At 42.4% G+C, this 15,302-nt stretch overlaps 1 protein-coding gene across 1 annotated transcript; it reads right to left on the bottom strand.

The window, feature by feature from the left end:
• Positions 1 to 11,506: 11,506 nt before the first annotated feature.
• LOC125523283 lies at positions 11,507 to 13,917 on the bottom strand. The gene is made up of 2 exons (XM_048688335.1): positions 13,641 to 13,917; positions 11,507 to 12,298 (listed from the first exon to the last, which is right to left on the bottom strand). Exons 1-2 carry the CDS (start codon positions 13,720 to 13,722, stop codon positions 11,721 to 11,723), a joined length of 660 nt encoding a protein of 219 aa, XP_048544292.1. The 5' UTR covers positions 13,723 to 13,917; the 3' UTR covers positions 11,507 to 11,720.
• Positions 13,918 to 15,302: the final 1,385 nt, after the last annotated feature.

The following is a 15,302-nucleotide window of genomic DNA, read 5'->3' as shown; positions in this document are numbered from 1 at the left end:
CAACTCGATTCTTAGAACAAAATATGACTCTATATGAATGCCTCCGGCGGTGTACCGGGATGTGCAATGAATCAAGAGTGACATGTATGAAAAAATTATGAATGGTGGCTTTGCCACAAATACGATGTCAACTACATGATCATGCTAGCAATATGACAATGATGGAGCGTGTCATAATGAACGGAACGGTGGAAAGTTGCATGGCAATATATCTCGGAATGACTATGGAAATGCCATGATAGGTAGGTATGGTGGCTGTTTTGAGGAAGGTATTTGGTGGGTGTGTGATACCGGCGAAAAGTGCGCGGTTTTAGAGAGGCTAGCAATGGTGGAAGGAAGGAAAGTGTGTATAATCCATGGACTCAACATTAGTCATAAAGAACTCATATACTTATTGCAAACATCTAGAATTTATCAAAGCAAAGTATTACGCGCATTCTCCTAGGGGGATAGATTGGTAGGAAAAGACCATCGCTCGTCCCCGACCGCCACTCATAAGGAAGACAATCAATAAATAAATCATGCTCCGACTTCATCACATAACGGTTAACCATACGTGCATGCTACGGGAATCACAAACTTTAACACAAGCATTTCTCAGATTCACAACTACTCAACTAGCATGACTCTTATATCACCATCCTCATATCTCAAAACAATTATCAAGCATCAATTTCTTCTTAGTATTCAACACACTCATACGAAAGTTTTATTATTAATCTTGCATACCAAGCATATTAGGATTTTAAGCAAATTACCATGCTATTAAGACTCTCAAAATAATCTAAGTGAAGCATGAGAGATTACTAGTTTCTGTAAAACAAATCCACCACCGTGCTCTAAAAGATATAAGTGAAGCACTAGAGCAAAACTATAAAGTTCAAAAGATATAAGTGAAGTACATAGAGTATTCTATCAAATTCCAAATCATGTATGGCTCTCTCAAAAGGTGTGTACATCAAGGATGATTGAGGTAAACTAATAAGCAAATACTCAAATCATAAAAGACGCTCCAAGCAAAACACATATCATGTGGTGAATAAAAATATAGCTCCAAGTAAAGTTACCGATAGAAGTAGACGAAAGAGGGAATGCCTTCCGGGGCATCCCCAAGCTTTGGCTTTTAGGTGTCCTTAGATTATCTTGGGGGTGCCATGGGCATCCCCAAGCTTAGGCTCTTGTCACTCCTTGTTCCATAATCCATCAAATCTTTACCCAAAACTTGAAAACTTCACAACACAAAACTTAAGGTAGAAAACTCGTGAGCTCCGTTAGCGAAAGAAAACAAAAGACCACTTCAAGGTACTGTAATGAACTCATTCTTTATTTATATGGGTGTTAAACCTACTATATTCCAACTTCTCTATGGATTATAAACTATTTTACTAGCCATAGATTCATCAAAATAAGCAAACAACACACGAAATCAGAATCTGTCAAAAACATAACAGTTTGTAGTAACCTGTAGCTAGCGCAAGATCTGGAACCCCAAAAATTCTAAAATAAATTGCTGGACGTGAGAATTTATCTATTAATCATCTGACAAAATAATTAACTAAATAGAACTTTCCAAATAAAAATGACAGCAGTTCTCGTGAGCGCTAAAGTTTCTGTTTTTTTTACAGCAAGTTCAACAAGACTTTCCCCAAGTCTTCCCAACGGCTCTACTTGGCACAAACACTAATTAAACACAAAAAACACAACCAAAATAGAGGCTAGATGATTTATTTATTACTAAACAGGAGCAAAAAGCAAGGAATAAAAATAAAATTGGGTTGCCTCCCAACAAGCGCTATCGTTTAACGCCCCTAGCTAGGCATAACAAGCAAGAATAGATCTAGGTATTGCCATCTTTGGTAGGCAATCAATAAGTGTCTCTCATGATAGATTCATATGGTAATTTTATTTTCTTTCTAGGGAAGTGTTCCATGCCCTTTTTTAATGGAAATTGAAATCTAATATTCCCTTCCTTCATATCAATAATTGCACCAACCGTTCTAAGGAAAGGTCTACCAAGAATAATAGGGCAAGAAGGATTGCAATCTATATCAAGAACGATAAAATCTACGGGCACATAATTCCTATTAGCAACAATAAGAACATCATTAATTATTCCCATAGGTTTCTTAATAATGGAATCCGCAAGATGCAAGTTTAGATAGCAATCATCAAAATCACGGAAATCTAGTAAATCACACAAAGTTTTGGGAATAGTAGAGACACTAGCACCCAAATCACACAAAGCATAAAACTCATAATTTTTAATTTTAATTTTAATAGTTGGTTCCCACTCATCATAAAGTTTTCTAGGGATAAAAACTTCCAATTCAAGTTTTTCTTCATAAGATTGCATCAAGGCATCAACGATATGTTTAGTAAACGCTTTATTTCGACTATAAGCGTGAGGAGATTTTAGCACGGATTGCAACAAGGAAATACAATCAATCAAAGAGCAATTTTCATAGTTAAATTTCTTGAAATCCATAATAGTGGGTTTAGCAACATCTAGGGTTTTAGTTTCTTCAATCCCACTTTTATCAAATTTAGCATCAAGATCAACAAATTCCGAATTCTTAGAACGCCTTCTACGTAAAGGTGGATCATATTCAGTCACATAATTATCAAGATTCATATTGCAAAACAAAGATTTAATAGGGGACACATCAATAACTTTTAGATCTTCATCATTATTTTCATAGGAACTAGAAGAACACGCTTTTATAAAGGCATCTTTCTTAGCACGGATCCTAGCGGTTCTTTCTTTGCACTCGTCAATGGAAATTCTCATGGCTTTGAGAGACTCATTGATTTCATGCTTAGGTGGAATAGATCTAAGTTTCAAAGAATCAACATCAAGAGCAATTCTATCAACGTTCCTAGCCAAATCATCAATCTTAAGTAATTTTTCTTCAATCATAGCATTAAAATTCTTTTGCGAAGAAATAAATTCTTTAATATTAGATTCAAAATCAGAGGGCATATTATTATAATTTCCATAAGCATTGTTTTAGGAATTACCATAATTATTAGAGGGATTACTAGGGTAAGGCCTAGGATTAAAATTTCCTCTATACGCGTTGTTACCAAAATTGTTTCTACCAACAAAATTCACATCCATAGATTCATTATTATTCCCAATCGAAGTAGACAAGGGCACATCATTAGGATCAGAAGAAACACTCTTATTAGCAAATAATTTCATAAGTTCATCCATCTTTCCACTCAAAACATTAATTTCTTCTATCGCATGCACCTTTTTAGTAGATCTTTCAGTATGCCATTGAGAATAATTAACCATAATATTATCTAGGAGTTTAGTAGCTTCTCCTAAAGTGATTTCCATAAAAGTGCCTCCCGCGGCCGAATCTAAAAGATTTCTAGAAGCAAAATTCAATCTGGCATAAAAATTTTGTATAATCATCCACAAATTCAAACCATGAGTAGGGCAATTACGTATCATTAATTTCATTCTCTCCCAAGCTTGTGCAACATGTTCATGATCAAGTTGTTTAAAATTCATAATATCGTTTCTAAGAGAGATGATCTTAGCGGGAGGAAAATACTTAGAGATAAAAGCATCTTTGCACTTGTTCCATGAATCAATACTATTTTTAGGCAAAGATGAAAACCAAGCTTTAGCACGGTCTCTAAGCGAAAAAGGAAATAGCTTCAATTTAACAATATCATTATCAACATCTTTTTTCTTTTGCATGTCACACAAATCAACGAAGCTATTAAGATGTGTAGCGGCATCTTCACTAGGAAGGCCGGAGAATAGATCTTTCATGACAAGATTCAACAAAGCAGTATTAATTTCACAAGATTCAGCATCGGTAAGAGGAGCAATCAGAGTGCTAAGGAAATCATTATTATTGGTATTGGTGAAGTCACACAATTTAGTATTATCTTGAGCCATCGCGACAAACAAGCAATCCAACACACGAGCAAACAAGAGCAAACGGGCAAGAGATGCAAATAGAGAGGGGGATAGAGAGAGAGGGCGAATAAAATGGCAAGGGTGAAGTGGGGGAGAGGAAAACGAGAGGCAATGGCAAATAATGTAATGCGGGAGATAGGGATTGTGATGGGTACTTGGTATGTTGACTTTTGCGCAGACTCCCCGGCAACGGCGCCAGAAATTCTTCTTGCTACCTCTTGAGCACTGCGTTGGATTTCCCCGAAGAGGAAGGGATGATGCCGCAAAGTAGCGTAAGTATTTCCCTCAGTTTTTGAGAACCAAGGAATTAATCCAGTAGGAGGCTATGCTCGAGTCCCTCGTACCTACACAAAAACAATAGCTCAATGCAACCAACGCGCTTAGGGGTTGTCAATCCCTTCACGGTCACTTACGAAAGTGAGATCTGATAGAGTTGATAAATAATATTTTTTTGGTATTTTTGGTATAAAGATGCAAAGTAAATAAAGTAAAAGCAAAGCAATAATAAAGTGATGGAGATTGATATGATGAGAAAGAGACCCGTGGGCCATAGGTTTCACTAGTGGCTTCTCTCAAGAGCATAAGTATTCTACGGTGGGTGAACAAATTACTATTGAGAAATTGACAGAATTGAGCATAGTTATGAGAATATCTAGGTATGATCATGTATATAGGCATCACGTCCGAGACAAGTAGACCGAAACGATTCTGCATCTACTACTATTACTCCACTCATCGATCGCTATCCAGCATGCATCTAGAGTATTAAGTTAAAAATAGAGTAACGCCTTAAGCAAGATGACATGATGTAGAGGGATAGTTTCATGCAATATGATAAAAACCCCATCTTGTTATCCTCGATGGCAACAATACATACGTGCCTTGCTGCCCCTTCTGTCACTGGGAAAGAACACCGTAAGATTGAACCCAAAGCTAAGCACTTCTCCCATGGCAAGAACAACCAATCTAGTAGGCCAAACCAAACTGATAATTCGAAGAGACTTGCAAAGATAACCAATCATACATAAAAGAATTCAGAGAAGATTCAAATATTATTCATAGATAGACTTGATCATAAACCCACAATTCATCGATCTCAACAAACACACCGCAAAAAGAATATTACATCGAATAGATCTCCACGAGAGAGGGGGAGAAGATTGTATTGAGATCCAAAAAGAGAGAAGAAGCCATCTAGCTACTAGCTATGGACCCGTAGGTCTGAAGTAAACTACTCACACTTCATCGGAGGGGCTTGGATGATGATGTAGAAGCCCTATGTGATCGATGCCTCCTCCGACGGAGCTCCGGAACAGGCCCCAAGATGGGATCTCGTGGATACAGAAAGTTGCGGCGGTGGAATTAGGTTTTTGGCTCCGCCCCCTATCGTTTGGGGGTACGTGGATATATATAGGAGAAAAAAGTACGTCTGTGGAGCTTCGAGGGGCCCACGAGGCAGGGGGCGCGCCCTAGGGGGCGCCCCTACTCTCGTGAGCACCTCGTGGCTTTCTTGACGGAGGGTCCAAGTCTCCTGGATCTTATCTGATGAGAAAATCACGTTTCCGAAGGTTTCATTCCGTTTGGACTCCGTTTGATATTCCTTTTCTTCGAAACCCTAAAACAGGCAAAAAACAGCAATTCTAGGCTGGGCCTCCGGTTAATAGGTTAGTCCCAAAAATGATATAAAAGTGGAAAATAAAGCCCAACAATGTCTAAAACAGTAGATAATATAGCATGGAGCAATCAAAAATTATAGATACGTTGGAGACGTATCAAGACACATTTCTCCGATTTGGGTTCGAGCTTATCAGGTTGAAACTTTTTCACATAAGCATCGCTGCCCCAAACTTTAAGAAACGACAACTTTGGTTTCTTGCCAAACCACAGTTCATAAGGCGTCGTCTCAACAGATTTCGATAGTGCCCTATTTAACGTGAATGCAGTTGTCTCTAAAGTATAACCCCAAAATGATAGCGGTAAATCAGTAAGAGACATCATAGATTGCACCATATCTAGTAAAGTACGATTACGACATTCAGACACATCATTACGTTGTGGTGTTCCTGGTGGCGTGAGTTGCGAAACTATTCCACATTGTTTCAAATGTAAACCAAACTCGTAACTCAAATATTCTCCTCCACTCTCAGATCATAGAAACTTTATTTTCTTATTACGATGATTTTCCACTTCACTCTGAAATTCTTTGAACTTTTCAAATGTTTCATTAAGTAGATATACCCATATCTGCTCAAATCATCTGTGAAGGTGAGAAAATAATGATACCCACTACGAGCCTCAACATTCATCGGACCACATACATCAGTATGTATGATTTCCAACAAATCTGTTGCTCGCTCCATTGTTCTGGAGAATGGCATTTTAGTCATCTTGCCCATGATTCATAATCAAGTGATTCCAGAAGTCCATCAGTATGGAGTTTCTTCATGCGCTTTACACCAATATGACCCAAACGGCAGTGCCACAAATAAGTTGCACTATCATTATCAACTCTACATCTTTTGGCTTCAACATTATGAATATGTGTATCACTACTATCGAGATTCAACACAAATAGACCACTCTTCAAGGGTGCATGACCATAAAAGATATTACTCATATAAATAGAACAACCATTATTCTCATATTTAAATGAATAACCGTCTCGCATCAAACAAGATCCAGATATAATGTTCATGCTTAATGCTGGCATCAAATAACAATTATTTAGGTCTAAAACTAATCCCGAAGGTAGATCTAGAGGTAGTGTGCCGACGGCGATCACATCGACTTTGGAACCATTTCCCACACGCATCGTCACCTCGTCCTTAGCCAGTCTTCGCTTAATCCGTAGTCCCTGTTTCGAGTTGCAAATATTAGCAACAGAATCAGTATCAAATACCCAGGTGCTACTGCGAGCTCTAGTAAGGTACACATCAATAACATGTATATCACATATACCTCTGTTCACCTTGCCATCCTTCTTATCCACCAAATACTTGGGGCAGTTCCGCTTCCAGTGACCAGTCCCTTTGCAGTAGAAGCACTCAGTCTCAGGCTTAGGTCCAGACTTGGGTTTCTTCTCTTGAGCAGCAACTTGTTTGCCGTTCTTCTTGAAGTTCCCTTTCTTCTTCCCTTTACCCTTTTTCTTGAAACTGGTGGTCTTGTTGACCATCAACACTTGATGCTCCTTCTTGATTTCTACCTCCGCAGCCTTTAGCATTGCGAAGAGCTCGGGAATCGTCTTATCCATCCCTTGCATATTATAGTTCATCACGAAACTCTTGTAGCTTGGTGGCAGTGATTGAACACTATCAACCGGAAGATTAACTCCCAGCTGAGTCAAGTGATTATGGTACCCAGACATTCTAAATATATGTTCACTAACATAACTATTCTACTCCATCTTGCAGCTGTAGAACTTATTGGAGACTTCATATATCTCAATCCGGGCATTTGCTTGAAATATTAACTTCAACTCCTGGAACATCTCATATGCTCCATGACGTTCAAAATGACGTTCAAGTCCCAGTTCTAAGCCGTAAAGCATGGCACACTGAATTATTGAGTAGTCATCAGCTTTGCTCTGCCAGACGTTCATAACATCTGGCGTTGCTCCTACAGCGGGTTTGGCACCCAGCGGTGCTTCCAGGACGTAATTCTTCTGTGCAGCAATGAGGATAATCCTCAAGTTACGGACCCAGTCCGTGTAATTGCTACCATCATCTTTCAACTTTGCTTTCTCAAGGAACGCATTAAAATTCAACGGAACAACAACACGGGCCATCTATCTATAATAACATAGACAAGAAAAATACTATCAGGTACTAAGTTCATGATAAATTTAAGTTCAATTAATCATATTACTTAAGAACTCCCACTTAGATAGACATCCCTCTAATCATCTAAGTGATCACGTGATCCATATCAACTAAACCATAACCGATCATCACGTGAAATAGAGTAGTTTTCAATGGTGAACATCACTATGTTGATCATATCTACTATATGATTCACGCTCGACCTTTCGGTCTCAGTGTTCCGAGGCCATATCTGCATATGCTAGGCTCACCAAGTTTAACCCGAGTATTCTGCGTGTGTAAGACTGTCTTACACCCGTTGTAGATGAACGTTGAGCTTATCACACCCGATCATCACGTGGTTTCTCGGCACGACGAACTTTGGCAATGGTGCATACTCAGGGAGAACACTTTTACCTTGAAAATTTAGTGAGAGATCATCTTATAATGCTACCGTCAAACAAAGCAGAATAAGATGCATAAAGGATAAACATCACATGCAATCAATATAAGTGATATGATATGGTCATCATCATCTTGTGCCTTTGATCTCCATCTCCAAAGCACTGTCATGATCACCATCGTCACCGGCGCAACACCTTGATCTCCATCGTAGCATTGTTGTCGCCTCGCCAACTATTGCTTCTACGACTATCGCTACCGCTTAGTGATAAAGTAAAGCAATTATAAGGCGATTGTATTGCATACAATAAAGTGACAATCATATGGCTCCTGCCAGTTGCCGATAACTCTGTTACAAAACATGATAATCTCATAGAATAAATATAGCATTATGTCTTGACCATACCACATCACAACATGCTCTGCAAAAACAAGTTAGACATCCTCTACTTTGTTGTTGCAAGTTTTACGTGGCTGCTACGGGCTGAGCAAGAACCGTTCTTACCTACGCATTAAAACCACAACGATAGTTCGTCAAGTTAGTGTTGTTTTAACCTTCTCAAGGACCGTGCGTAGCCACACTTGGTTCAACTAAAGTTGGAGAAACTGACACCCGCCAGCCACCTGTGTGGAAATCACGTCGGTAGAACCAGTCTCGCGTAAGCGTACGTGTAATGTCGGTCCGGGCCGCTTCATCCAACAATACCACCGAATCAAAGTATGACATGCTGGTAAGCAGTATGATTTGTATCGCCCACAACTCACTTGTGTTCTACTCGTGCATATAACATCTACGCAATAACCTGGCTCGGATGCCACTGTTGGGGAACGTAGTAATTTCAAAAAAATTCCTACGCACACGCAAGATCATGGTGATGCATAGCAACGAGAGGGGAGAGTGTCGTCCACGTACCCTCATAGACCGTTAAGCGGAAGTGTTATGACAATGCGGTTGATGTAGTTGTACGTCTTCACAATCGACCGACCCTCAGTACCGAATGTACGGCACCTCCGCGTTCAGCACACATTCAGCTCGGTGACGTCCCGCGAACTCACGATCCAGTAGAGCTCGGGGAAGAGTTTCGTCAGCATGACGGCGTGGTGACGATGTTGATGAAGCTACCATTGCAGGGTTTCGCCTAAGCACCGCTACAGTATGACTGAGGTGGATTATGGTGGAGGGGGGCACCGCACATGGTTGGGAGAGATCAATGATCAACTTGTGTGTCTAGAGGTGCCCCCTGCCCCCGTATATAAAGGAGAAAGGGGGAGGCCGGCTGGCCTAGAGGGCGTGCCAGGAGGTGGAATCCTCCTCCTAGTAGGAGTAGGATTCCCCTCTTTCCTACTCCTACTAGGAGGGGGAAAGGAAGGGGGAGAAGGAGAAGGAAAGGGGGGCGCCGCCCCCCCTCTCCTAGTCCAATTCAGACCAGAGGGGGAGGGGGCGTGCGGCCTGCCCTGGCCGGCCCCTCTCTCTCTCCACTAGGGCCCAATAAGGCCCATTAACCCCCCCCCCGGGGGGGGGGGTCGGTAACCCCCCTGGCCCTTCGGTAAAATCCCGGTTTCACCCGGAACTCTTCCGATGTCCAAATGTAGGCTTTCAATATATCAATCTTTATGTCTCGACCATTTTGAGACTCTTCGTCATTTCCATGATCATATCTAGGACTCCGAACTACCTTCGGTACATCAAAACATATAAACTCCGAACTACCTTCACGACTAGGAGTGGGAAAGGAAGGAGGAGAGCGAGAAGGAAAGGGGGGCGCCCCCCCTTCCCTAGTCCAATTCGGACCAGAGGGGGAGGGGGCGCGCGGCCTGCCCTGGCTGGCCCTCTCTCTCTCCACTAAGGCCCATGTGGCCCATTAGTTCTCCAGGGGGTTCCGGTAACCCTCCGGTACTCCGATTTTCTCCGAAATCATCCGGAACACTTCCGGTGTCCGAATATAGCCGTCCAATATATCAATCTTTATGTCTCGACCATTTCGGGACTCCTCGTCATGTCCGTGATCACATCCGGGACTCCGAACTATCTTCGGTATATCAAAACACATAAACTCATAATACCGCTCGTCACCGAACGTTAAGCGTGCGGACCCTATGGGTTCGAGAACTATGTAGACATGACCGAGACATGTCTCCGGTCAATAACCAATAGCGGAACCTGGATGCTCATATTGGCTCCTACATATTCTACGAAGATCTTTATCGGCCAAACCGCATAACAACATACGTTGTTCCCTTTGTCATTGGTATGTTACTTGCCCGAGATTCGATCATCGGTATCTCAATACCTAGTTCAATCTCGTTACCGGCAAGTCTCTTTACTCGTTCCGTAATGCATCATCCCGCAACTAACTCATTAATCACATTGCTTGCAAGGCTTATAGTGATGTGCGGGCCCAGAGGTACCTCTCCGACAATCGGAGTGACAAATCCTAATCTCAATCTATGCCAACTCAATAAACACGATCGGAGACACCTGTAGAGCACCTTTATAATCACCCAGTTACGTTGTGACGTTTGGTAGCAAACAAAGTGTTCCTCTGCTATTCGGGAGTTGTATGATCTCATAGTCATACGAACATGTATAAGTTATGGAGAAAGCAATAGCAACAAACTAAACGATCATCGTGCTAAGCTAACGGATGGGTCAAGTCAATCATATCATTCTCTAGTGATGTGATCCCGTTAATCAAATGACAACTCATGTCTATGGTTAGGAAACATAACCATCATTGATTCAACTAGCTAGTCAAGTAGAGGCAAACTAGTGACACTCTGTTTATCTATGTATTCACACATGTACTAAGTTTCCGGTTAATACAATTCTAGCATGAATAATAAACATTTATCATGATATAAGGAAATATAAATAACAACTTTATTATTGCCTTTAGGGCATATTTCCTTCAATTATCTCGACCGTGAAGGCCCAGACCTAGGTAAAGTCTTGCCTCGTGTTACCATCCAGTCTAATCGCCTAGCTAGGATACCCTACCGAGAGATTGCCGGATTTAGCTCCGACGTTATAATTGGGACAATGATCCCCTAGCTGCTTATTTGCTAATCTGTGGACGATGTAAGTTTTGTTTAAGTTATCATTTGGGTAAAAGGACCCTGATAAGTATCTGACACGAAGCAATTCCGCCCTGACATTTTTGGATGGCAAATTTAGTTATCCGGGAATGGCAACTTTAATTGTGAAGCATACCAACTTTGTTTGGATGGCAAGTCTCGGTTTTTTGGTTTTTTAATGGCAATTTTAGTTATAAAAACGTCAGGTCGGTGTTACTTCATGCCACACGTGTGTCACTTATCATTTGGGTAAAGTTAAGCTAGGCATGATGGCCTTCCTATAAAAAATACTGCGAAACTCCAACGGTTACACCAAATGCATTAACAACCTGCACAGGTAAACTCGTTGTCACAAATGTTGAAAACCATAATCCTTTTAGTCCTTACAGAAATCACCTGCTAAAAAGGAGCAAAAGAATTGTGGTAAAGTAGAGACACTGCAACTAGTGTGCTCTACCAGATCTGAAAATTGGCAAAAGAACGGTGCGCCGATGCATCTCTGCACAAGCTCACAAAGTAAAGGCGCCAGCCAGAGCAAAAAGAGTGGCCGACACCAGTGTCCATGCACCCACACCGGTCGAAATGGCACCACTGCACTCGTCATTGTTGCCGCTGAAGCATCCAGGATGTGCAGTCTTGGGAACTCCCCCTTCTACCGTGAAGCTCGAGTTGGCCTTCCCATTGCTGAACAAGACACACCAGAAATACGGACCGCCGCCAGAAGTGCTGGTGACAGCCGCCCCCACCTCTGTGTGGTTCTTGCTATGCAGTACCTGGAGGCTCCTCTCATCAGCAATGAGCATGTCGAAGGCCTGCGCTGGAGGCGGGTAGCTTGGCTGGCACGCCAGGAGCCTCCCAGTGATCTTGGCAAGGCTTGCAGCTTGGACACCACAATTTGGGGCAAATGTGTCAATGAAACTGGAATCCACAGGCTTCTTGTTTCCACCCACCTGGTCGCACTGACCCTTATATGCTTTTATGTACTGCAGAGCAATGCATCCAAGACCTTGATTGTCAGCAAGATTTGATGCCTTGCTGGCGGTACGGTTGGAGTTGATCAAGCTCACAAGCTCATTGGCAGGGTTATCTGTAAATGAGATAATTCAAGGATGTCATTTGAGGAATACTACAAATTCCAGCATTCAGTTGTGCAAGAGGTGGTGTGTGTTATCTACGTACAATACATGACCAACCCAGCACCAAGTTTGGGAAAGGTTGGATGTGACCTCTCGATTTGAAACTTTCTCATCTAAGTTAGCAATATAGTATCTTGTAGCTTGGGCCTTAAGCTAATTTCAGAGATTTTTACTTAGATTGGATTATTAGTTCTCTATAGTAAAGCAACTACCTTCTGCAGGACAAAAATGATAGATAAGCAACTAAAAATCAGAGCTAGTTCACAGTATGCGGACACAAATAGGTACACGCTAGGAATACAAGCACTATAAAAGAATCATTAACAATCAGCGGCCTTCGCAATGTTACTTGATCATTTCAAAATCAGGCCAGTACACCCAAGGCCAAATGCCCAAAGGGAAGGCACAGACTCTGTTTGCATATCAGGAGGGAGCAGAATACACGTAGATTACAAGATAAGCTGAGAAGTACAGAGCTACAATGACAGGATCAACGATATGGCTGATTTGGGGATAGCCAATAGGTTCCACAGACATCGTCATTTGTGATGGTTGGGATGTTGTTGATTGCCGGAGACCTACTGTTTGGTTGCACATTTCTTATTCTGATACATCAACATGCAAAGCTTTTGCATGTTCACAAACAAGACAAAACATAACGATCTGACGGGGAACTACGTTTAGCCTTAAAAAAATTACATGACCAGATCTGGATTCTAAAAACAGCAGCAGAAAATCCTGGGTGTTCTACAGTTTGTAAAAATGATTGATAGATGTGCTGAGCACACTAAAGAGCAATTTATTTTCTAGGGAAAACATAATGAAACCATGTTTTTTTTGCCAGGACGCTAATTAAGCAACATTTCCGCATTTTTGTTAGTGTATTATAAGTGATGTGTAGATGAGTTACATAACAAGGATTAACAGTTGTGTCGTTGGATTTCCACACACTCTGAATTCACAAAGGCTTCTAGTAGTTGGATTTCAAGAACAATTAGTAGACCGTCACCAACATGTCATTCTATATCTAACAAACAGAAACAGATGGCCGGGCTCGAGATCCATGCCGACCCTGATATGGCGTTCGACGAGCTCGACGACCCGAACGAAGACCTCAAGGCCGGCGTCTGCGTGCGCCGCAGGACAGCTGAAGCTAGAGCTCAGATCCAAACACCTGGTCGGCAACCGGAGTGCACCCTCAGTAGGAAAAGCAGAAATTAAGGAAATGCAGCAGGCGACAGCAACACAGAACCGATCGTGCAAGGGGTGAGATTGAGACGGTAAGAGACGTACTCTTAGTATCGGCAGCGGAGACGGCGGCGAGGAGGAGCGCGAGGAGCGCGGAGGCCAGCAGCGGCTGAGCGGCGACCGCCATTCTCGGGATCTGACAGCGAGTGTGTGTGGGAGAGCTGAGCTGGCTGGCCTGGAAGAAGTTGGTGGAGCTGGGTGACAACTTCCGTTCGATCTGCTGCGGGGTCTCGCTTCTTAAATGCTTTCTCGAGTTTCTTCTGCGCGCACTCTGCTCTGCTCTCTCGCTCTCTCCGTGTGTGCCGGTTGGTGCGGATTGGCCAAGATACCCCCGCCGACTATTTTCGGTTAGAAGGCAGCTATCCATAAACAACCGGGTCGGTCCACCGACGCCAAGATACCCCGAAAAATCTGTGCACTGAAACGAGAGCATAAAATACCACACACATATCTTTTTTTCGAAAAGGATCAGATTTATTATAAAGATTCATCGATACAAATCACATCAAGCATAATAAAAACTACATTGAGGTCTATGGGCCACCGAGCGACCATTACTGCCGACGAGCCGCTGTCGCTGCTCCCATACTGGAGTCGGTCTGACCTTGTCGAGGACAGCCGGGAAGTCTTTGTGCACGTGCCTCTAAACACCAGCGCCCTGAAGTTGCAGTCGTCGATGTTGAATCCTTAAATTGATGTGAAGAACCTAACATCAAATATCGCCATTGCGTATGCACGGCGAGAAACCCTAACCTCGCCGCCCCAAGGAGCTGGCAGGAATCTACGTCAGAGATCCATCCCAACGGACGAAATTAAGGAGGATCGAAACCCGAAAGACCGACTCAAAGAAGAAGCACCATCATCCATCCAACCGACGCCCATGTGAGCACTAAAACCCTACCTATCTACTAGTAGGAGTCAAGACACCAGGATTCTTCTCCCCGCCACTGGCCGCTGGAGCGGCAAACGGGGGGAGGGGAGGCAAATCCACGTGCTCGACGGCGGAGATCGAGGGGTGGAAGGCTTTCTCAAGTCACCTTGGGAGAGAGGAAAGAAAAGCCAAAGTTCTAGATAAGGGGATGCCAAATACCACACACCTCGAATCCAACAATTATGACTCGAGATACCAATTGGTCCACGTTCTTTATTTCAACATGGTATCCGAAAGCACACATGCTCCCTTGGTGGTTTTTGGTAATTCATGTCAACATAAATATTGTTGGACTAATACTTTTATCTAGTGTATTTCAGAAAAGTTCAACTTTGGCATGGCAAGGACATGAGGATGTTGACCCCTTCAAAATGCTAAGGACATGAAATTGGCAAAGCTTCAAGACTATACATTTTTGGTTCAGTGATATGAGATCACATTGAGTTCATAGAAAAACCAATACTATTTTAAGGAGATGAGGTTTTGATCATGACTCAATTGCTCAAGTGCTTGATGATATTGCTCCAAAACCCTCAAACAGTTTCTTCACTTCACATATGTCCAAACCCAAAAAGTTTCTTCTCGGTCCCACCGAAAACATCTATCCCGGACCCACCGAGTTGATCCTACACACTGCCAGAGCCAAACCCTAGAATTTTGGTCTCACCGAGATTGCGATCAGTCTCGCCTAGTTGTTGTGACCAAGTTTCTGTAAGCCAATTCGTTCACTTCGGAATCACCAAGTTGAACTGATCAGAACTACCAAAACAAAGTCC

The sequence above is a fragment of the Triticum urartu genome, chromosome 7 (genome assembly GCF_003073215.2).
Source record: "Triticum urartu cultivar G1812 chromosome 7, Tu2.1, whole genome shotgun sequence".
Classification (NCBI taxonomy): domain Eukaryota; kingdom Viridiplantae; phylum Streptophyta; class Magnoliopsida; order Poales; family Poaceae; genus Triticum; species Triticum urartu.
The sequence above is the reverse complement of the archived record's forward strand: the minus strand, read 5'-3'. Positions and strand labels throughout refer to the sequence as shown.